Source organism: Gnatocerus cornutus, chromosome 5, assembly GCF_029298725.1.
Source record: "Gnatocerus cornutus isolate USDA-ARS CGAHR chromosome 5, icGnaCorn1.1, whole genome shotgun sequence".
NCBI classification, from domain to species: Eukaryota; Metazoa; Arthropoda; class Insecta; order Coleoptera; family Tenebrionidae; genus Gnatocerus; species Gnatocerus cornutus.
Window position 1 is genome coordinate 3,628,578 of NC_142237.1, and position 25,345 is coordinate 3,653,922.

Sequence of the window (25,345 nt, forward strand, 5' to 3'; positions counted from 1 at the left end):
TATCACAGCCACGCAAAACATACTCACAACATACACTTTCTACTTGCCATTTCTGAATATATTTTCAGTTTGACAGAGACCCGCGACCAATCACGAGGGGTCAACAATCATATGCTATTTCAAAATCTAGACTTGATGGAGAAAAACTGAGCACAGATTTGAATTCAGCGTGTCAAAATACATTAAAAATGATCCTTACATCTGCAGTCCAAAAATTATCGATTAAATTATCATGAAAACATGTCTTTCCCACACTTAGATTTATGCGGACTAAAAAACATGACAATCTCTCTTAATTTCAGATTATCGTTTCAATTTGCTTTATCTGATTCTCTTTATGGAGTGATTTTTCTATATTCAAATAAAAGTCTTTAGTGTATTCCCCCCCAAATATGAATAAAATATTTCGTCCAAAGTAATATTATAGTATTCTCTAATTTCTTGAGCTGTTTTTGTATTTGTATTTAATAATTTTTATATAATTAGGGATTTAAAATTACGAACACCTAATAAAATCCTTATTGTTTTTTTTAAATTATTTGGTGAAACCTATACATATAATATCTTTTGTTATTATTTTTTTTTATAATATGATTTTTAATATTATCATAATTTATTATTTGGTATTGTATTTTATAATTTCCTAAAATTTTCTTTAAATCTTTCTTAATATCGTGTAAATTCAGTGGGAGATAGCTATCCTCCACTGAAATTCCATATTGTATAAAGCATAAAAGATCATTTGTTATTATTATATTTTTCTTTTGAATAACGGAAACCATAGATCGGTAAACCACGTACTCAAATTAATTTTATAGGACTAGTTATTTGTATTTATAAACTCAAACTGGTTTAATATTTTATATTGCTTTAAAAGATTATATTCGTTACCGTAATTTTCCTATTTATCTACCAACTCTTTTAATTAAAATAATATTTCATAACTTTTTTTGCCTTATTGTTATTCAACATCATTATTAATTCTTTAAAATTTTTAATCATTTTGTATACAGGGTGTTCAAAAAATGGCGGACCAACTATTCACTGCGTGAATCTTCAGATAATAACTAGTAGCTAAATTAAGTTTTTTCAATTATTAAGTGCTTCGTTGGAAATCTACAGCCACTTAAAGGGGCGCTAATTATGGCACAAATTTTTCCGTATAATGAACTCAAGGTTTACAAAATTCTACTAGAGTTCATGTTTTGGGTGATATTTACATACCTAAATGCCTTAAATGCCTTAAATGTTGATGCAAAACGTTATTTTGCACTTTTAAAATTAAGCTCAAAAGCGCAAAATGAATCTGGCAACATTTCACTTCAAGAATTCAGTAATTAATTGTTGCCTAGTGCCCGACAATGACCATTTTTTTAGAAAAGTCAAACATTTTTTAGGTGTCACAAACTAGAGGAATTTATTTCTCTAATGATGTATAATTTTGCTGAATATACCGACACGTGATGGAAACAGTCGAGAAGCAGTAAGGGGCAGTAAGGCTTGTGAATTTCCTAACTGGCAAATTCCCTCCAAGAATACTTTTCAACGAGTTTATCAACAGGTACGTGAGACGGGCCGATTGGAACCAAATTTATCAGGATCATGGAGGACCCAGGACTATTCGCACACCAAGAAGAGAACAAATGGTTCTTGATCTGCTTTGTGACTTTTACTGGTCAAGTGTTATCAAAATTAATTGCAAACCATAGTAACCAATTACATGATTTATTAATAATTGTAACTACCAAAGTGTTGCTCTGGTCTCAAAATTATACTCCTAATAATTACCGAAAGAATTGAACACTGTTGCCGTTTTTCGCAATATTTAAAGTTATTTTGCTCCCTTACAAAGCTTCAAATAAAAATTTTAAACAGCATTTCCAATTCACAGCGTCTTAGAGTTTGACGTTCTTATCAGTTGGTCCGCTATTTTTTGAACACCCTGTATATTCATTCATTCCATCTACTCTATTTCTTCACATGTAATTTCGTTATCTTTTGAAAAATTCTTAAAATCGCGTCCTTTATCTCTCTCGTGTAACCCAATATTACAACAAATAATAGTATTATTAATGACAATCATTTAATTTATTTTAAATTACTGACAGTGTTGTCAACCGTGGGAATTTTTTATTGAAAATCATCTTTAAACGAATATATTTTGTATGAAATTCAGCTAAATAAGCCAAAAAAATTCCCACGGTTGGCAACACTGTCAGTTACTGAGTGATTATATTTATCTTCCTGTGTTATAGCTGTTTCAAAATAATTACTACGCTTCATATACCAATCCCATGTATAATAAATCTCTCAGTTTTAAATTATGGTTTTTCAAATGCTCCAATTCAAATTTTTATGTTTGCCATGCTTTCTTATTATATATCTTTATTATCTTATAATAAAATTAATGTTACCGTGTTTAGTTACGAAGAACAAATATTTTATCCTTTGTATCATAATAATAAGCAAATATATGAAATGAATATCGACTTACTATACTTTGGAAATAAAGACAAAAATCATTATTGTTGTATCAAGAATTTGAGTCGATTGTTGAATGATCAGTTGGAAGTAAATAGAAACAAAAAACATTTCTGTAGAAGATGTTTAAACTACTCCGCTAGAACTGAAGATGCTTTAAAGAAACATCAAAATGTGTGCTTTAGTAATGAACCATGTGTTCCGAACATGCCTGAAGATAATATATTAAAATTTAAAAATATTCAAAGAATGTTAAGACATCCGTATGTAATTTATTCTGATTTTGAATCTATTCTGAAACCTATTCATACATGCGAACCAAATCCTGAATCATCATATACTCATAAAACACAATTTCATATTCCCTGTGGTTATGGATTATACATTAAGAGTGCTATAATAATATTGGTAACCCATTGGAAATTTACAGAGGAGAGGAAAGTGATAAATGTTTTATAAAAAGAATAACTGAATATGCCAGAACAATATACAAGTTATTAAAAGAAAATAAACCCATAAAAGATATCGAACTAGAAGAATATAAAAAAACAAAAATTTGTTATCTTTTTTCTATAGAAAACCCAAAAGTAAGAGATCATGATCACTACACTGGAAAATATAGAGGAGCTGCTTGTAGAAAATGCAATTTGAAATATAGACAACCATTGTTTATTCCAATTTTGTTTCATAATTTAAGCGCTTACGATTGTCATTTGTTTATAAAAAATCTAGGAGAAGATAAAAGTCAATTGAAATTAATACCTAATAACGAAGAGAAATATATTTCTTTCAGTAAAATTTTAAGAATGGATGATAATGGATATATCGAACTGAGATTTATCGATTCATTTAGATTTTTAGCAAGTAGCCTAGACAATTTGTCATCTAATCTGGAATCAAGTCAGTTGAGAGAAATAATTAAATACTTTTCAAATCATGAATTAGATGTGTTATTTAGGAAAGAAAAAAGCAAGATAATTAGAAAAGGAATTTTCTGAAACAAAACTTCCATCAATAGATAAATTTTATTCTTCGCTCACAAAAGAAGGAATTTCTCAAGAAGAATTCAAACATGCAGTGAAAGTATGGAAATATTTTAAAATTGAAAACTTGGGTGAATGGCATGATTTATACTTAAAACTAGATGTTTTGCTATTAACTGATGTATTTGAAAATTTTAGAGATTTATGTTTAGAAAAGAGTTATGGACTGGATCCTGTTTGGTATTATACAACTCCGGGGTTAGCTTGGGACTGTATGCTCAAATATACTTCAGTGAAGTTGGAATTATTAACTGATTATGAAATGTATTTGTTTTTTGAAAACGGAATTAGAGGAGGTATTTCACAGTGTAGTAACAGGTATTCGCAGGCAGATGAAAATACTCAGATTATCTATATAGATGCTAATAATCTATATGGATGGGCTTTATCTCAGAGATTACCAGAAAAAAACTTTAAATGGTTGACTTGTGATGAAATTAAAAATGTTGATGGTATACTGTTATCAGATAGTGATACCGGTTATGTTTTAGAAGTTGATTTAGCATTCCCTGTAGACTTGGCTATTCATAACAAATTCAATGACTTGCCTTTGGCTCCGGAAAATAGAATTCCCCCGGGCGGAAAAGTAGAAAAACTACTTTGTCATTTCTATGATAAGAAAAATTATATAATTCATTACAAAACATTAAAACTTTACAAAAGTTTAGGTATTAGAATAACAAAGGTTCACAGAGGTATAATGTAAAATTTAATACTGAACAAAGACAGAAGGCGAAAAATGATTTTGAAAAAGATTTCTGGAAACTAATGGTTAATGCACCATATGGTAAGTCTATGCAATCTGTTAGAAACCAACAAAATATTAAATTATATTGTGATGAAGAAAAATTACAAAAAGCGATAAACAAACCTAATTTTGAACACAGAACTATATTTAGCAAACACCTGGCAGCAGTTCACAAATATAAAACCAAAGTATTGTTTAATAAACCAATTTACATTGGGCAAGCCGTATTAGATTTATCGAAATTATTAATGTATAACTTCCATTACAATGCAATTAAAAAAGAATTTAATGAAAAAATAAAACTTTATGGAGATACCGACAGTTTCATATATGAGATTAAAATGGCTGATTTCTATGAATTTATGAAAAACAAACCCGACTATTTTGATACATCTGATTATCCAAAGGACCATCCATTATATTCTGATAAAAATAAGAAAGTAATAGGGAAATTCAAAGATGAATTGAATGGTATTAAGATATTAGAATACATAGGTTTAAGGTCAAAAATGTACAGTTACAGAACTGAAACGTGTGTTTCAAAAAAATTAAAAGGTATCAAGAAAGCAGTATTGAAGAAAGAAATAAGTTTTGAAGATTACAAAAATTGCTTATTCAATCAAACTGAATACTTCCATAGACAGAGAGTGATTAGGAGTCATAAACATGATATTTTTACTGAAGAAGTAAAGAAAAAGTCTCCAAGTTGGAAAGATGATAAAAGATATCTTTTACCTAATTCTACAGATACATTAGCTTATGGACACGTATTAGTATCATCATAGGTACGTTCATGGACACTGTTGAACTATTTTTTATTAGCGTTGAAGTAATAAATTAAGAAAACAATAATAACAATTACGATAATAAACGCAAGAATAAAAATAATAATTTTTAATTTATTAACTTGTTGAATAAGACTTTTTTCTGAATTTTGGATATTCTTCATTGAATATATTTAAATTCTTGAATACAGTACTTTCCATTTAATTTACAATTTTTGAGTTTTTTCATTTATTGCTCTCATATTTTTAGTATGTCTTTCAAATATTTTGATAGTTCTTTTCTTTACATCATCGATGTTTGATGGTATTACTACTGTTTTGTTTCTTAATTCTGCTAATTTCTTAGGATCATAATTATTGTAGTTGTCTAATTTATATTCCAATTCATCGATTTTATTATTAGCAGATTCTAGTTCACAGTCTGTCATAATTAATTGTTCAAGGAATAAATTAGCTGTTTTTCTTGCAATATATTTATCTACTACTTCTTGTTTGAAACCGACTATTTTTGCTCCATCTTCTAATCTGTCTATTTCAGTAATAATAGGTTTTAAATCTTTTTTCCATTTTTCTTTCTCATCGTTGGGAATGTATGAAACTAGTTTGTCCATTTATGATTGAAAAGTTTCTAAAGATTTACTAATTAATTTATGTGCTTCTTCATCTAAACTTATATTTTTACGACTACCTGCTTTATGTTCTACATTATCGAATATTTTTTTATTTTTTATTTTATTTTTTCTCTCTTTTGTTCCCAATTGTTCCGATTTGTTCTCTTTTGTTCTCGTTTTACATGCAATCTTAATTCCAACTGAATTTAGTCCCATATTTAGGGAATTTCTAGAAATATTTTTAGATTTGCAAAATTCTGTCTTTGTTAGTTTTTTATTTACAGTCGAATTGAGATATTCAATGGCAAAATTACGATTTCTTATTTGAGTTACTTCATTGATATTTTTTGGTATATTTATTTTTTTATCTTGGGTAAAAGATTTGTAACTGTTTTTAAATTGTTGGGAGTTCAGATGGTTGTCTTGTTTTTAATGGTGTATAATATTCTGCTACAATTTTGTTCTCTTTAGTATTGGTCATTTTTTTATTTATTGTAAAAAATTTTTTTTGAATCTTTTTAAATCATTTTGAACGGAACTTTGTTAATATTTTTTTACTCATACAGATTACAGATAAAAAAATTCGTTGAATATAAAATTTTTTTCAGGTAGATCTGATGGAGGGCTCCTCATCCTCATCAAAGCGCAGAAAAGTCGAAAGTAAACCTGTCTATTCAGACCAAGTAAGACCAGACATATTATTGTATCACACGGTAACATGGTATTACACTTTTGTTATAGGAATTACTTGGATTAAATTTACTGGATGATGTAACATCTTTGGACACTTGCGGAGGCTCAAATGAAAGTGAATACGTAAGTAACTTGCTTCGAACAAATGTACAATTTGTTTTATGTTCAAATAGGAATTCATGGAAATTACAATTTGTTATGTCTTTTCAGGATCCTGACTTGGTTTTTGAAGTTCTTCGTTGGTCATCGACTTTTGTGGACAAGTCTATGTTTATTAAATGCGTTATGAAGGATGCACGTAGAATACTTCTCACTGCGCCGCCCAGATTTGGCAAGACTATGGCTTGCAAACAGCTGGAGAAGTTTTTTGAAATTGTCAGCAGTGAACAACAAAAGTTGGAGAAATATAAACTTTTCCAGGATCTCAGAATTTACAAATGCACTGAAGAATGCATAGAGAATCATGATTGTGAAAGTAAAAGACTTTTTCGCAAGCATTGCGGACAGCATCCAGTAATTTTTCTTGATTTTGCACAATTAACAGTAACGTCATATAGCGAATTTTTGGAGAGTCTTAGAGATATGATAATGGAGCAGTTTAGAAAATATAAAACATGTTTAATTCACGAAGATGGTGAAAAATTCAGCTGGTCAAGTAACAATATGGGAAGACTGGATATTGAACGTTTCTTGCGCTATTTGAAATATGCCGATGATGATGATCATTGGAAAGAGGCAATAGATCGTAACACAGCACAATCATACATAAAAAGGGCTTTTAAATATTTGATCGAGGTATTGTCGGTCCACTATCAAACAAAACAAACCCATAAGAACATTATTATATTGATTGACGAGTTCGACGCACCTTTTATGAATATGTTATTTAGAGAAAACTCATCAGACCAACAGATTATGTTTTTCATACGAGAACTAATGCGTCTTTTATGTAAAGATGAGATATCAGCACAATTTGTTCAACGAGTAATAATTTTTTCTGTCACTGCATTAGGTGGTATGATTTCATTAGGAGCTAACAATGTGAAACGTAGAACATTCTTGGACAATGATTATGGTTATTATAAATACTTTGGATTTACTAGGGAAGAAGTAAACGCTTTAGTTAACAACTGTGTCAAAGAAGAAAGTCAAAGAGAAAAAGCTCTTGATGAAATTGCTATGTGGTACAACAATTACACTGTAGTGGGAGACAAAGATACAACTATTTCTAATCCTGTGTCTATTGCCAATTATTTACCGAATCTCGTACGAAAAAGTTATTGGGTTGAATCGGTTGGAACTAAATATATCTGCCAACTATTTAAATTCGAAAAAATGCGGGAGAAGGTGTTTCCTGCCGTTAGAGACAATGAGAAAATTTCCATCAAAACAAAAACTATAGAGTTGAACGATATTTATAATCTGAAATCATTATGTGAATCAATTTTGAATTGTATCGAACTAGTGCAGGTAGACTTAGCTCTTCAGTTCCTCACAGAATGTGGGTACTTTAACGTTATTGACAAGAATGATGGGAATTGGACATTACAAATTCCGAATCTAGAATTGAAACAAGTATTTACAGACAAACTTCAGGATGCTTTGGTAGAATTTAAAACTAACCTGTTTACTGTAGAACAACAAAAGTCATTTGTGAATGCATTAATGTCTTTAGGAAGTGGAGAGAAGCATGAACCTATGAAATATGTTGCGTTTAAAAAATCTGTGGAAAATTTGTATACCGACCGAGAATTACCAAAAGCTCATTTTCACTTTCACTGTGACCTTTGGATTTTAATTTCTAGTTGTGGGAAGTTGGATTGCTTTTCAGAATTTGCAATCAAAAAGGGATGCTCACCCAAGCTTGATTTAATTATTATTTCAAAATGTGCAGTAATTATAATTGAACTAAAGCGGCATAAACAAGATTCTGCAAAGAAGGCCCTAAAACAGTGTCTACGGAAAAAATACTATGAAGCATTTGAATTTGAAGGAAATGAAAGAAAGGGTTTAAAGAAAATTTTAATTGGTCTTCATCTCTCTGATGATCGTAAAGTTAGCATCAGGTATTTAGAAAATTTTGAGAAAAAAACACTGCAAGATGAACCAAACGTAGAAACAATTGTAGAGGATAGCTATGAATGTTAAAATCATTCTCTCTGTTAGTTATGTACCCTGTTTTATTTTATGTGCATTTCGCTGATTTTAAGGTAGTTTGAGAATCTGTAAATTGTAATGGAAAATAATCTCATTTTTTTGCCCTTAATCTTTGATTAAATTATACATTTCTACTTGAGTATTTTTTAATATTTCATTAAACCGGGACTTACGACTTTATGTTAGTTGGTACATAATATTTGATATGGTAAGAAAATAAGTTGAAAAAAAAACAAACTATTATTTATATGTTCAATGAAAATTATAACTAAATATAAACAATTCTCTTAATTACAACAAAGTAAGATAAGAAAATCTGTACCTTTTTAATATCACAAAATAAGAAAATCAATTTTAGTTAGTAGTTGTGTTACAAAAACAAATTATATAATTATAAAGCAAACAAACTAATTTTACGTTCGTGTCGTTACTTTGGTGTAATAATAATTTATTTTTTCTACTCCCATAGTAGTAAGTAACTAGGCAAGAACCCTGTCGTTTGTTGATTAGTAACTATGACACTATGAAACATGCATGTAATATGTAGATATATGTATGTATTTTCATTATACGGAACTAACTCACGTGACTTTAGTAACTTTTCGACTGTGAAACCAACGTTTTAGTTCCACTGTTTTCCTAGTGTAACCATGCCATTTTTAAGGTTAGAGTTTTCAGATGTCACTAATCTGACAAATTTCAAAGAACTAGTCAATTATTTTATTTATCAGTTATTTCACTTATTATAATAATACATAATTAAAAATGTCACGCCAAATATACAGAAATATTCTTATTTCGTTTGCTCCAATTTGAATTCACATCAATTCTCAAAATAGTTGTGGATGTTTGTTGAAATCTTGAGACAGCATAAAGATGTTTGTGAAGGAATGCTGTAAAACTTTGGCGGATTTGAAAGAATCTTTCCGAAAGTGTAAGCGAAATTTTGAAATGGCTGGAAAGTGGCAATCCAGAGCAGACTGAACTTTTGATGCACATGAAATGTGAATGTTTAAATGGCCGTGGTTTAAAATTTTGTCTCTAACTTTTTATACTATACTACATATATTGTAACAAAATTTAATTGTGATATAACAAAAACAACCTAAATTCTCTTTTAAAATTTTTCTTACTTCCCCTTCTGATATCCAAAACTATGTCGTTGAAGTTAGCTTGGGATTGGCTTTTTGGTTGCGCCGTAACATAGGCAACACAACGTGCATTCGGCTTTTTTTACAGTAGACCAGACAAATATTGGAATTTCGTGGGTATTTTCATGTTTTCGCTACTTTTCTTTCAAATTTATGGCAATTTGACTTTGGAATAATAACCTCCCATTGTGACAATCAATACTTTGGTGTAAAATATACAGAAAAGGGATAATCAAAGAGGGTTGAAATGTCGTCTTTTTCATCACCGTTATCGTAAAAATCCAGCATCTACCCCGGTCGCAGTCATCTCAAAAAATAGAGAAAAATTCACTGATAAATCTCCCATATCAAGTTTGTCTCCACCAGCCGTCAGAGGGTTGTAATCTCGCCCCGTTTTAATTCACCCTGTAAAAATGTAAAAAATCGAAAATGTACCCCAACGGCATTAGACCCAAAAAATAGAGAAAAATTCACTGATAAATCTCCCATATCAAGTTTGTCTCCACCAACCGTCAGAGGGTTGTAATCTCGCCCCGTTTAAATTCACCCTGTAAAAATGTAAAAAATCGAAAATGTACCCCAACGGCATTAGACCCAAAAAATAGAGAAAAATTCACTGATAAATCTCCCATATCAAGTTTGTCTCCACCAGCCGTCAGAGGGTTGTAATCTCGCCCCGTTTTAATTCACCCTGTAAAAATGTAAAAAATCGAAAATGTACCCCAACGGCATTAGACCCAAAAAATAGAGAAAAATTCACTGATAAATCTCCCATATCAAGTTTGTCTCCACCAACCGTCAGAGGGTTGTAATCTCGCCCCGTTTAAATTCACCCTGTAAAAATGTAAAAAATCGAAAATGTACCCCAACGGCATTAGACCCAAAAAATAGAGAAAAATTCACTGATAAATCTCCCATATCAAGTTTGTCTCCACCAGCCGTCAGAGGGTTGTAATCTCGCCCCGTTTTAATTCACCCTGTAAAAATGTAAAAAATCGAAAATGTACCCCAACGGCATTAGACCCAAAAAATAGAGAAAAATTCACTGATAAATCTCCCATATCAAGTTTGTCTCCACCAACCGTCAGAGGGTTGTAATCTCGCCCCGTTTAAATTCACCCTGTAAAAATGTAAAAAATCGAAAATGTACCCCAACGGCATTAGACCCAAAAAATAGAGAAAAATTCACTGATAAATCTCCCATATCAAGTTTGTCTCCACCAGCCGTCAGAGGGTTGTAATCTCGCCCCGTTTAAATTCACCCTGTAAAAATGTAAAAAATCGAAAATGTACCCCAACGGCATTAGACCCAAAAAATAGAGAAAAATTCACTGATAAATCTCCCATATCAAGTTTGTCTCCACCAACCGTCAGAGGGTTGTAATCTCGCCCCGTTTAAATTCACCCTGTAAAAATGTAAAAAATCGAAAATGTACCCCAATGGCATTAGACCCAAAAAATAGAGAAAAATTCACTGATAAATCTCCCATATCAAGTTTGTCTCCACCAGCCGTCAGAGGGTTGTAATTTCGCCCCGTTTAAATTCACCCTGTAAAAATGTAAACAATCGAAAATGTACCCCAACGGCATTAGACCCAAAAAATAGAGAAAAATTCACTGATAAATCTCCCATATCAAGTTTGTCTCCACCAACCGTCAGAGGGTTGTAATCTCGCCCCGTTTAAATTCACCCTGTAAAAATGTAAAAAATCGAAAATGTACCCCAATGGCATTAGACCCAAAAAATAGAGAAAAATTCACTGATAAATCTCCCATATCAAGTTTGTCTCCACCAGCCGTCAGAGGGTTGTAATTTCGCCCCGTTTAAATTCACCCTGTAAAAATGTAAACAATCGAAAATGTACCCCAACGGCATTAGACCCAAAAAATAGAGAAAAATTCACTGATAAATCTCCCATATCAAGTTTGTCTCCACCAACCGTCAGAGGGTTGTAATCTCGCCCCGTTTAAATTCACCCTGTAAAAATGTAAAAAATCGAAAATGTACCCCAACGGCATTAGACCCAAAAAATAGAGAAAAATTCACTGATAAATCTCCCATATCAAGTTTGTCTCCACCAACCGTCAGAGGGTTGTAATCTCGCCCCGTTTAAATTCACCCTGTAAAAATGTAAAAAATCGAAAATGTACCCCAATGGCGTTAGCCCCAAAAAATAGAGAAAAATTCACTGATAAATCTCCCATATCAAGTTTGTCTCCACCAACCGTCAGAGGGTTGTAATCTCGCCCCGTTTAAATTCACCCTGTAAAAATGTAAACAATCGAAAATGTACCCCAACGGCATTAGACCCAAAAAATAGAGAAAAATTCACTGATAAATCTCCCAAATCAAGTTTGTCTCCACCAGCCGTCAGAGGGTTGTAATCTCGCCCCGTTTAAATTCACCCTGTAAAAATGTAAAAAATCGAAAATGTACCCCAACGGCGTTAGCCCCAAAAAATAGAGAAAAATTCACTGATAAATCTCCCATATCAAGTTTGTCTCCACCAGCCGTCAGAGGGTTGTAATCTCGCCCCGTTTAAATTCACCCTGTAAAAATGTGAAAAGTCGAAAATGTACCCCAATGGCATTAGACTCAAAAAATAGAGAAAAATTCACTGATAAATCTCCCATATCAAGTTTGTCTCCACTAGCCGTCAGAGGGTTGTAATCTCGCCCCATTTTAATTCACCCTCTAAAAATGTGAAAAGTCGAAAATGTACCCCAATGGCATTAGACTCAAAAAATAGAGAAAAATTCACTGATAAATCTCCCATATCAAGTTTGTCTCCACCAGCCGTCAGAGGGTTGTAATCTCGCCCCGTTTAAATTCACCCTGTAAAAATGTAAAAAATCGAAAATGTACCCCAATGGCATTAGACTCAAAAAATAGAGAAAAATTCACTGATAAATCTCCCATATCAAGTTTGTCTCCACCAGCCGTCAGAGGGTTGTAATCTCGCCCCGTTTTAATTCACCCTGTAAAAATGTAAAAAATCGAAAATGTACCCCAACGGCATTAGACCCAAAAAATAGAGAAAAATTCACTGATAAATCTCCCATATCAAGTTTGTCTCCACCAACCGTCAGAGGGTTGTAATCTCGCCCCGTTTAAATTCACCCTGTAAAAATGTAAAAAATCGAAAATGTACCCCAACGGCATTAGACCCAAAAAATAGAGAAAAATTCACTGATAAATCTCCCATATCAAGTTTGTCTCCACCAGCCGTCAGAGGGTTGTAATCTCGCCCCGTTTTAATTCACCCTGTAAAAATGTAAAAAATCGAAAATGTACCCCAACGGCATTAGACCCAAAAAATAGAGAAAAATTCACTGATAAATCTCCCATATCAAGTTTGTCTCCACCAGCCGTCAGAGGGTTGTAATCTCGCCCCGTTTTAATTCACCCTGTAAAAATGTAAAAAATCGAAAATGTACCCCAATGGCATTAGACCCAAAAAATAGAGAAAAATTCACTGATAAATCTCCCATATCAAGTTTGCCTCCATCAACCGTCAGAGGGTTGTAATCTCGCCCTGTGGGTTTAAACAATTTTTTCGCTTTTGTTAGGCGGTGGGACCAGCTAAGGTCTTTTGTGCATACACTAGGTTACATTGGGAAATTTCAAAACATAATAAAGAATAATAACTTTAAACATAATAAAGAAGTTTACATTATGTACTAACAACATGACGGACTAGACAAACAACAAAACGTGAAATGCATTTTCGTATCTGCCCTCATTCTATTGGCTACTTCTATTTCTTAGTGTTCGTCGATTGGTTATCCTGCAGCGAATGCAGCTTGCTCAAGTTAACTGTTGCAACCAGCAATACAGTTGTAACTACAACCCCGGAGAAGGGGTGGTTTCCCCCACTATTGTTAAATTTTAATTTTTAAATGGTACAGAGTTGAAGTAGTACGTTACGAGACTCAGATACAGAAACTTCACTGGTACAATTGCGTCCAAAAATAATGCACCATGGTATGAACAGAATATGCACCCAACAATACATTTTACCCCTAGAACTTTTGGGTTGGTCTGCTTGGAATCAATGTTTGTATTCTTAATCAATGACCCCGTTCCTACTATGAGTTGATTGCAATTAATTTAATCTCGCATTTAAGTTTGGTTGCTGACATTTGATGGAATTAAATATTAATTTTAATTAAAGTTGTAATTTTTAATTTTAATTTATTTCTTAAAATTATTGATTATTCTAACGTTCATTTTTCTTTATACAATTCACTTTCATTGCTAAAAAAGTAAATTTTAGAACAATCGATTTTTAATTCTGATCAATAGTAAGTAACTAAGTATAGGCCGGTTTAACGCAATAATTTAATTGAAATTAATTATACTTGCAATTTACTTATGTCACTTTAAAATAATGTTAAATATTTCATTTTATTCTAAATTGTAAAGAGTAACAGTATCACTTTAGCAGTAGATTGTATAAAGGCACATTTAACAATTCTAGTGCTGTTAAAAATTTGGCAACAATATTAGTGTTGGTAAATGCGATTTTTCGCAATTTCTTGATTTTGCCCACCTGTTTACATCTTGGATACTAGTTATGGCCAACTAGCATTCATAATTTTTAAAGCATTAATTTATACATTTTTTCGAGTTTTAGTTTTTCAAACATAGTTTTTCAGATGTAAAAACCCCAATAACGTTATATGGTTTTGTAAAAAACTTTGATCAAAATCAAAGATTTAATTTTGTTTCTGTAAACCGGGTTTATAATTTTTTTAATTATTTGTCATTGTTTGAGACTCTTTTTTTTTTATTTTTCTTAGTAGTAATTAACATATGTTTTCTACTATCTAGTAAATGAAAAAGTTACAAAACAATGAGAGCAAGCGATTTGACATGTCAAAATTGACAATTATATTTTTATTTAATTTAAACAAAATTTGAAAAACTTTATACTGCACTTTTAAGATAATCTAAATTTTTTTAATCATTCGTCAACTTTATTATTACAAGTCCACATTAGATTAAAACAAAACTCAACTTCACACGTTGAGTAATCTACTATATTTGTCTGTATGTTCTGAAACTTTATTTCTAAATATTTTTTTCCCTAATTCCAGTAAAATGCTGTAATTTATTGGGGATTAATTCTGATCATCAGACAAGACCACCACTTGAGGGTGATTATGTTTATAGGGTCTTGCGGTCAGTTTGGTGGAAACTATTTGAAAAGTTACAGCCATAAACGCACCACAGTATTTATACGTTTCTTTTACCATCACAGCACAGCAAAATAAGATCTAAATAATTTTAGATGATTAGATTGGGTTAAATACACAAGTTATTCCAAAACAGTATTTTTATACCCTGGTCCTTCGAACAATACCTTCAACATCAAGGCACCTCAACGATCAAACATTGATCTATCGAGTCGGATCCTAAAGGTCCAAACACTGGTCCTGCGAACCGGACTCAAGGGTGCAACATTGGTCCATATCGAGCCGGATTTACGAATTCAGTGATTCAGCAAGAAAACTAGTGAAGTGAAAATTATAAATCGTGAAAAAAACGGCAGCAGTGGCAGGCATCTTCAAGGCACCACCCCGTTGACCACAAAACACACAATTCAGGGATACTCAGCGGCAGTGATCAGCATTCCTACACAAAGGATCATCACCCGCAATTCCAACAACTCCACATCAGACAACCACCACAGCAAATTGGACAGACCACGTCGTCAAAGGTTGGTGGACTTTTTCCTTTTCTATCCACGCCTTCATAACGGACATGCTTCAGTTTCATAGTTGCTCATTCGTATCTATTGTTTGACATTGCATACATCGTTATTCTTTTAATATGCCACCTAAAGCCGAGCGTTCTGTTGCTTTGCATTCAAAATTCACGACTTTAACTGATCAATTGCAACGATTCGAGTCATTTTTAAATAATGTAATTAGCGACGAAGACGTCATCGAACTCAAATTGCGACTGACGCGAATTGAGCCAATTCTTGATAAATTAGATAAAGTGCAAACAGAATTAGATGCGTTAAAAGCTGCGGTAGTTCAATCGGATGAGAGCGAAGAAAATGTCCAAGAGCAGGACTTATCAAATCCACGCGAAATGTATGAAAATTTATACTACAGTGTAATGAGACGTTCTCAACACTTCATTTCTAAATTTGAGCCTACAATTTCAAATCCAAATCATAGTTCACAAAACAATTCAAATGGTACGCAAGTTAAACTTCCAACATTGGACATTCCTCAATTTAACGGAGAAATTACGGAATGGCAAAACTTCTACAATACGTTTGAGTCATTAATTGATAAAAATTTTGCATTAGATGATGTACAAAAATTGCAGTACCTAAAATCGGCACTTAAAAAAGATGCATCCAATATCATTAGCGACTTAGCGGTTACCGCGGAAAATTACATGGTCGCCAAGGAATTGTTGATAGAAAGGTACGAACACAAACGTTTAATAGTTAAAAGTCATTTAAGGGCACTATTCGATCTACCAAATGTAACAAAGGATTCACCTAGTATTCTCAGAACTTTCACGGACAAACTAAATTCAAATTTAAAAGCTCTAGAGTCATTAAAGATAGACATTAAAAGTTGGGATCCAATTTTAATTTATTTAATCACAAGCAAATTTGACTTTATCACAACCCGCGAATGGGAAAACACGCTAACAAAGGAATTGCCTACTATGACGGAGATGAAATGCTTTTTAAACAAACGACACCAACTATTAGAATCAATAGAGTCCAACAAAACGCTAAATAAAAACCAAAACAAGTTCAGCAGGACACAGAATAGTCTAAGATTGATCAACGTTGCCAACAAATATCAAGCGCATTGCCCACATTGCAAAGGCAATGATTTTATTTATCATTGCGAAGATTTTAGAAAAAATCCCGTCGCGCAACGAAAATCGTTAGTCACCAAACTTAAACTGTGTCCTAACTGCTTAAAAAACCACACAATTAATTCCTGTACATCAACGTACAATTGCCGTGTTTGCAAGCAGAGACATAACACTCTCTTACATGCTGAAACCGCTAATGTACCGACTAATTCAGAACCTGCGACTTCAACCAGTCTGACTTCTTCAAACCTTACTAACAATGAGATTGCTCACATTTTACTTGCAACCGTTCTTATTTATGTTAAGGACCGATTGGGAAACTATCATTTCTGTCGTGCATTGTTGGATGGCGGTTCGGAGTCAAATTTCATTTCAAAAGATCTATCTGAACGATTAGAGTTAAAAAAATCGAAAACGCACGTTCAAATCTCCGGTGTCAATCCGGAAAGTACTAATTTCACAACTGCCAATTATTGTGTGAATGTTTTCGTCAAATCAAGAATTAACACATACCGAACAGATTTCAATTGTTTAATTTTGGATAAAATCACCAGGAACACACCAGCGTTTACATTTTCAAACGACGCTATTAACCTTCCGGATAATTTGCAATTGGCAGACCCTGAGTTCAATAAATCTCGGGAAATTGATATACTCATAGGGGGGGCGGAAAAATTTTGGGAATTAATTCTAGCCGGTTCAATCAGATTAGGGAAAAACCAACCAGATTTACGCGAAACTAAATTTGGATGGATTTTGTCGGGTACGGTCAAAATTCCTCAAAGCAATAAACAATTGTCCTGCAATCTAGTCAATAGTCATTTAGACAGCCAATTAACTAAGTTTTGGCAAATTGAAGAAGTGCCGACATCGGTAAAACCTTTCACACCAGAGGAACAGATGTGCGAGAACCATTTTGCGGCAACTTACAAAAGGGACATTTCAGGCAGATTCTTGGTAAAATTACCCTTCAGGAAAACAGCCATAAATACGGGCGACACCTACAAAAGTGCTCTCTCCAAGTTTTACAGCTTAGAAAAGAGGTTCAGGCAAAACCCCGGTTTGAAAACGGATTACGGCAAGTTTATGACCGAGTACGCGTTGTTGGGCCACATGCAACCCATCGAATTCCTGGGAAATTCCAACTCCCTCTATTTGAGTCACCATCCTGTTTACAAAGAAAGCAGTATTACCACCAAACTAAGGGTCGTTTTTAATGCATCCGCAAAATCTACCAATGGACTTTTGCTCAATGATTTACTTATGACGGGTCCAACTATTCAATTGGAACTTTTTTCAATAATTATGCGCTTCCGGTTTCACCAAGTAGCGTTGACCGCGGACATTTCCAAAATGTTTAGACAGATCTTGGTTGATCCATCTGATCGACATTATCAGACCATTTTATGGCGTGATGACCCTAATGCCGAATTAAAACACTACCAGTTGAATACAGTCACTTATGGAACCGCGGGTGCTCCATTTTTAGCGGTTCGATGTTTACATCAATGAGCGAGCGATAACGCGGTGCAATTCCCTGAAGCTTCGAATGCGATAAAAAAGGACTTCTACATGGACGATCTATTAACTGGAACCAGTACCACCGAAGAAGCTGTAAAATTACGCGAACAATTAACATTTATTTTAAAAACTGGAGGTTTTAACTTATGCAAATGGGCTTCAAATCAAATGGAAGTTCCACCCACCAACAATACTGACAGCGACGTTATCTTAAACCTTAACTTGGAGCAAGACACGAAAAAATTGGGGTTAAAATGGGATTTCAGAAATGACAGCTTCAAGTTCGCGTTAAATTCGCTTCCAAACAAACATCAAACGTTAACAAAACGCGAACTTTTGTCCGAAATCGCGAGTCTTTTCGATCCACTAGGGTTGATTAATCCTACAATTGTCTTCGCCAAATTAATTATGCAAAAATTATGGACATTAAAATTATCTTGGGATTCACCGGTGCCACCGGAACTTTTATCTGAATGGCACAATCTTCAAAATCAACTTGACCAATTAAATGATTTCAAAATTCCTCGCAAGGTCGTAGGTAACGACTTATCGGTTCAAACGGAAATTCACGGCTTTTGTGATGCTTCTGAAGCAGCATATGGAGCATGCGTTTACATTCGAACAACAGACGCGAAAAACAACATCTGCGTAAAATTATTGTGCGCTAAATCAAGGGTAGCACCGCTGAAAGTAATTTCAATTCCGAGACTCGAACTCTGCGGCGCGCAACTATTAGCCAAACTGGTTCAGAAAATTAAAAGAGATTTGAACGTTTTAGTCAACAAAACCTACTTGTGGACCGATTCAATGGTGGTTCTCGCGTGGCTATCAAACGAACCTCATACGTTGAAAACTTTTGTCGCAAACCGCGTCTCCGAAGTTCAAACACTTTCCAAAGAGGCGACTTGGTTGCATGTTCCGGGAATTTTGAATCCAGCAGACATTCTGTCAAGGGGAATGCTTCCAGAAAAATTACTTAAATCAGAAATTTGGTGGAATGGACCAGAATTGCTTCGAACAACAAAACAAAATTGGCCGAGTGACAAGCTTCAAATTTCAACGGCTGGGTTACCAGAAATCAAACGAACCCATTGCGTAAATACGACAAACAACGACGTGTTAACGAAATTTTCGTCATACAAAAAGTTAATTCGCGTAGTTGCTTGGATTTTGAGATGGCGATACAACGCCAGCCCAAACAATAAGGCAAATAAACGCAAAGGAATTATGACATGCGGCGAGTTAAAAAACGCAACACGGTGTGTAATTAAGCAAACTCAATCAAACAGTTTTCCCGATGAACTTCGCCAACTGACCAAAGGCCTTCAGGTAGATAATCAAAGTAAACTTATTACCCTAAATCCATTTCTGGACGAAGAGGGATTAATCAGGGTTGGCGGCAGATTGCGTAACGCTGATCTACCAGAGGGGCAAAAACACCAATATGTGTTACCCAAAAAACATCAAGTAACAAATTTAATAATCTTAGACACACACATTTCTTTAAAACATGCAGGAGCACAATTGACTCTTTCCGCCATTCGAGAAAAATTTTGGCCGTTATCCGGGCGAGATGCGGTACGATCAGTTTTAAGAAATTGCGTCACATGTTTTCGAGCAAAACCGCTGTCAATCGAACAGCTAATGGGAGATTTGCCAATGTTGCGAGTTCGAACGGCACGACCGTTTTTGAATTGTGCTGTGGACTATGCTGGACCGATTAACATAAAAAACGGATTTGGTCGTACCAACAAAACTTTGAAGGCTTACATCGCCTTATTTATTTGCATGGCGACTAAGGCGATACACATTGAGCTGGTGTGTGATTGCACGACACAAGCATTTTTGGGCGCTCTAAAACGAATGGTCTCCCGCAGAGGCAACATTCAAAATATTTACTCGGACAACGCGACTAATTTTGTTGGTGCAAAAAATGAATTAGCAAGACTTTTGAAGTCTATTTCATTTAAAAACGAGGTCATATCTGACCTTTTAAATCATAATACCACGTGGCATTTCATCCCTAGCCGTTCTCCACATATGGGCGGATTATGGGAAGCTGGCGTAAAATCGGCTAAGTTTCATCTAAAAAGAATGACAAAGGATGCATTTTTAACATACGAGCAGTTTTACACGCTTTTGGCGGAAATTGAGGCATGTCTAAATTCTAGACCCCTAACTCCACTATCCAACGATCCAAACGACCTAGCTCCTTTAACTCCTGGTCATTTCTTAATTGGAAGTCCACTAACTTCGGTTCCGGAGGAGAATTTGCTAGAAACCCCGACGAACAGGTTACGACAATGGCAGAACATCTCAAAACTGAAACAACACTTCTGGAAACGATGGTCGTCAGAATATCTTCAACAGCTACAACAGCGAGGAAAATGGAGATTTGTAAAGAACAACGAACTACTCCTAGGGGCTCTGGTGATCCTCAAAGATGACAACCTTCCACCACTGGCTTGGAAAATGGGGCGTATTCAGGAGCTACACCCAGGAAACGACAAGCTTGTGCGGGTAGTGAGTGTAAAAACAAACAGTGGAGTGGTAAAACGGGCAATTACCAAAATCTGCGTTTTGTCAGTGCAAGAGTGACTTTAATGTTTTGAAATTTTTATCTTAGTGTATGTTTTGAATTTGCATGCTTGTTTGCTATATGTATTCGTCTCACTGTTAGTTCTTAAGATTTGTATCATAATTGTTAATATTTTGTTTGTTTGTATATAGATAGTTTTTAAGTCAATTTGTTGAAGCCAGGCCTTCAACGGGGGCGGGAATGTTGCAACCAGCAATACAGTTGTAACTACAACCCCGGAGAAGGGGTGGTTTCCCCCACTATTGTTAAATTTTACAGAGTTGAAGTAGTACGTTACGAGACTCAGATACAGAAACTTCACTGGTACCTATGTACACCATTGGGTTAAATACACAAGTTATTCCAAAACAGTATTTTTATACCCTGGTCCTTCGAACAATACCTTCAACATCAAGGCACCTCAACGATCAAACATTGATCTATCGAGTCGGATCCTAAAGGTCCAAACACTGGTCCTGCGAACCGGACTCAAGGGTACAACATTAACCTTGAATAACACGAAAGACAATAAAGTCAAATCTATAATTACATAAAATTATGACAATTGCCTCTATCTGCACCTGTGTACAAAATCCTGGATAAAAGTACGAATTTTATGCTGCCAATATTTTAGAGGATGAAAATCAAATGTGAAATGATCTTTTTTAAGAACTTTAATAATAGGGAATTATAAAATTTCAGCCGGTGCACATACATCTCTACCGAACATATACAAAATGGCGGACCGGCTTCTTTTAACATTTAACATTCTTTGCTTTGTGAACGACCTGCAACTGAAGTTTATAACATGTCACATTAATTAGTGTAGAAACTCACCCAAATTTCCAAAATTAGTAAACACATCGATATCTCGGTTGAGACGTACCTATTTCCTAATAGATGGTTAAAGATTAATAAACAGGTTCAGCTGATTTCCACACCACCATAGAGGCCTACAGCTTTTTAGGCGCGTTTTTTTTTACGTGCTTTCCCCAGTAGGCCTAATGCACTTTTCAAAGAATGAGATAATTCCATAGAAAATTTAAAAATAGTCATAGAAAATACGAGTAGTTTATGAAAGTCTATTAAATGATAATTTTCTGCTTATGATAGATACATGTCATATTTTCTTATTACTTTTGTTCAACAATAAAGATATCCATAAAAATATAAACTACACAGAATGTAAAACGCGACAAAAAACTAAAGTTATAAATTCTTTGAATATGTTCGAATACTTTGTAAAAAAATTTTGAAAATACAGTAGAGCCTCGGTAATCCGGACTCCTGCTTGTTCGGTGATCGCTGTAATCCGGCCGGGCAATGAGCTTTGTGGGGGGACGGGCGGGAGCGGGTGTAGGTGCGGGCTGCCATGAGCCAATGCGTCGTCAGTCTTTTGTTTATGTAAAGTCTAATGTTTTATCTAATTTAACTTACTGTTTTTCTACATGAACATGTACATTTTTGTCTTTATGCTTTCATTTAAAAATTGATTAAAGAAACTAAAGTTAAACATGTGTTTTAGTACCGTCAAATATTGCATACTATAATCCGGACGCCTCGATAATCCGGAAAGGGTCTTGTTTTTGCCTCTCCGGATTAACGAGGCCCTACTGTAGTACCTAATAACCGTGTAAATTCTACTAAAATGCACAAAATTATTTCATTTTAAAGGTTGATGTTGGTCGGGTGGTAAGTCCCAATATCTGGCACAAACAATTAAAATCTTTTCTTTGGCATATGGTGTTTAAATCTCTGTGATTAATATTAATCATTTCTTCAAACTCTATTTCAGTTAATTCTACTGATGGTGAAGCCTGAATATTTTGAATATTGTTGTTCCCTTTAAATAAACTACACAATGAACAAATACTGTTGTCTTTATCAACATTGTCAACACATTTATTTTTGTGAATAGATCTATTACATTGTTTGCATTCAAAATTTTCTTCCGTTCGTATTGAATTACCGCAAATTTGACATTTTTTAATCATTTGTTCGGAAGCGATGAGAATTACGTTTTGCAAAGTGATTCTGAACTGCTCGGGATCAAAAGATGGTAAACAGGAACTTTCAAAATCACACATTTTATGTAAACCCGAAATTACTTGAATATAGTAAATTACGAATATACCGCAATTATGAGCGTCTCTTTGCATGGGATAGTTGCTAAACTGTTTAATGGACCACATTCTTGCATTTAATTTTTTATACTTTTCATATCTATCTTTTGAAGATATAAATGCTTTCAATTTTAGAAAAATTTCGTTTTCATGTTCGTTTTCTCGTTTACCTTGGGGATCTATGTAATATACTACTTTTGAACGAATATCTAGCACGAAAAGGACCCAATGGACGTTAAGCAAATTGAATGGAATTATGACAAAATTAAAATGTTGCCATGATTGCATTAATTTGCTTTCCGACCGTCCTTCCATGCTGAAAGTGAGCGCGACCGTAACCGTATCTAAATACAAAATGTCAGATCTAGATGCTAAAAAGGTACTTGCTAATGAATCTATTACATAATCAGATATCCATCTATCCCTATCTGTAATCTCTGACATATTAGGAAAACAAGTATTATTTATTGACAAGAGAGTTCTATAATCATTACTTCGTAGCGGAATATTGCTGTTACCTTTTAAAGAAAATGAGCCCACAACGTATGAAAATCTAATAGAATTTAGTAAATAATATTCATTGTTTAAAAATAAACCATTACGCAAAGTAAAGTGATTGTTATCTGAAATCGTTTTTTGCTCTGCATTTGAAGAGGTTTCGCCTATGGAACTTAATAAAGGAGGCGTATTGTTGCTATTATCAATAATTCTTTGTTCGGCCGCTTTCTTGTTCTCTAAATTACTCCTATTTTGTTCTAAATGTGATGATTCTTTAATATTAGATTGCCGCATTAAATGAGGAGTTTCAAAGTGTGTTTTTATTTTCTTTGCTTTTCTTTTTGCCCACTTTTCTTCTTTTAATGGATTGTCAATTTCTTGTTGCATTCGAACATTTTTCACAGTTTTTCTTTTCTTTTTTGGTACTTTTGCAATATTTAATTCCACGGCTTTTAAATCTGAGAAAATTTTCTCTTTTAAAGTTTTAACAAATCTTCCTATTTTTAAATTACTTTGACCATGAAGCAGTTGCTTTTTAACTATTTTGAACCAACATTCAACATTCGCATTACTTAATCTTAGAGGTGCATTTTCATTTCTCCTTTGTATCAAAGGTGTTAAAATTGCTGTCCACAATGGAGCAAAAGGCATGCATTTATTTAGTAAATATTTAATAAACGGTAGACTATGGAAAGAGTTATTTAGAAATTCTGATTGGGGGGGGGCGATTTTCTTCATGACTGTTAATTTTAGATTGCTCCTTTAAAAAAACTTGAAAAAATAAAATGAAAAAAAGTGAGTCTACATATTTTCCGCGTACATCTTCAATATTACAATCGTCGAAAATTTCTTCGTTTATAAACGTACTGTCCTTTTCTAAATCTGAAGCCGAAGAATAGTGGCAAACAATTGATCTGAGCTTATTATAGGCCATTTTAAAGTATTCATCTTTTACGGTTGACAGTAAAATTATGCAAGCTATTCTAAAATATTCCTTTAAATCACTTATATTTGAGGCTTGAATCATTATTGCAACAATATCTAAAATTATTCTTTGTTCGTATTTTCCTACTTTCATTTTAAAAAGTTGCCTCGAAATCATTTTAATGTAATGGGAACAACAATTTCTGATGCAAATTATTTGATTTAAATCCGCGCTAGAGATTTGATTAGTAACGAATCTATATGTAGCTTGCAGATAAGAAAATAGAGTCATCTCGTTAAAACCTAAGCACAGAGATGACATAAGAGCAAAACTAAAATCAACAACTATTACGTCTAAAATTGGCCAACTTTTGTGACATTGAACGGTTACAAATCTTTTGAAATTAATAAAAAAGCTAGTTAACGTTGCCGAGTCATGTTTCGAACTAATCAACTCTAATAATGGTATAATAATACCCTGTAAATTTAACGTGCCTGCATAGTAATATAGTCTTTTTGTACAAAATTCTAATTTTCTCACTACTGAACCGGTAGCATCAAAGTAACAAATGCGATTACTCGAAAATTCTAATATAGTTTCTAATTGACGCCTGCTATATAAATAAACTTCAATGTTACCATCGGGAAATTGAATAAACTTTTCATTCTTCTCATTCTGAGATTGTAGCAATATGTCTAAATACGGATTTTTATGAAAATCGCCTGCCGCCATCGCTTCCGAACGTGCTTTTTGGTAAACCGGTAAAGATCTGAGGTCTTGCCAATTTCCTTCCGCAATTAATGATGGGTTACATGCGGCAACGTCGCGTCGCGACTTCTGACTACGGATGGAAATGTCTTCAAAAGTTCCTTCTTTACTTCAATTCTTTTAGTACCTCTCAATTCAACTCTGAACCCGGCATATCAAAAGTTTCTATTCTAAATTTCTTACAATTTGAATGTTTACATTTCGCGTACTGTATAGAAAGCGGCCCATTTCTACGTTTTCGTAAATGTAACCCTTTGAATGAAATAACACACGATATTTCATTTTGTGGAAAAGTATCAAGCAAATATTTTCTCATGACTTCAGCATTTTCAACTATATCTCTTTTTGGGTATAATTCGACATTAATAAAAGGAAAACGATCCTTTTCGATAGAAACACTCTTTGCA

At 33.7% G+C, this 25,345-nt stretch overlaps 3 protein-coding genes across 3 annotated transcripts; all 3 read left to right on the top strand.

Annotated features, from left to right (window-relative positions):
- Positions 1-1,439: 1,439 nt before the first annotated feature.
- LOC148173751 (uncharacterized) lies at positions 1,440-8,652 on the top strand. The gene is made up of 4 exons (XM_088035770.1): positions 1,440-1,561; positions 6,277-6,351; positions 6,410-6,484; positions 6,572-8,652. Exons 2-4 carry the CDS (start codon positions 6,286-6,288, stop codon positions 8,507-8,509), a joined length of 2,079 nt encoding a protein of 692 aa, XP_087891896.1. The 5' UTR covers positions 1,440-1,561; positions 6,277-6,285; the 3' UTR covers positions 8,510-8,652.
- Positions 8,653-15,505: 6,853 nt separating this feature from the next.
- On the top strand, positions 15,506-18,037 carry LOC148173752 (uncharacterized). The gene has a single exon (XM_088035601.1). The coding sequence runs from the start codon at positions 15,506-15,508 to the stop codon at positions 18,035-18,037; it is 2,532 nt and encodes an 843-aa protein (XP_087891727.1).
- A 60-nt stretch (positions 18,038-18,097) lies between these two features.
- Positions 18,098-20,644, top strand: LOC148173753 (uncharacterized). The gene has a single exon (XM_088035603.1). It carries the CDS (start codon positions 18,098-18,100, stop codon positions 20,642-20,644), a length of 2,547 nt encoding a protein of 848 aa, XP_087891729.1.
- The last annotated feature ends 4,701 nt before the right edge of the window (positions 20,645-25,345 follow it).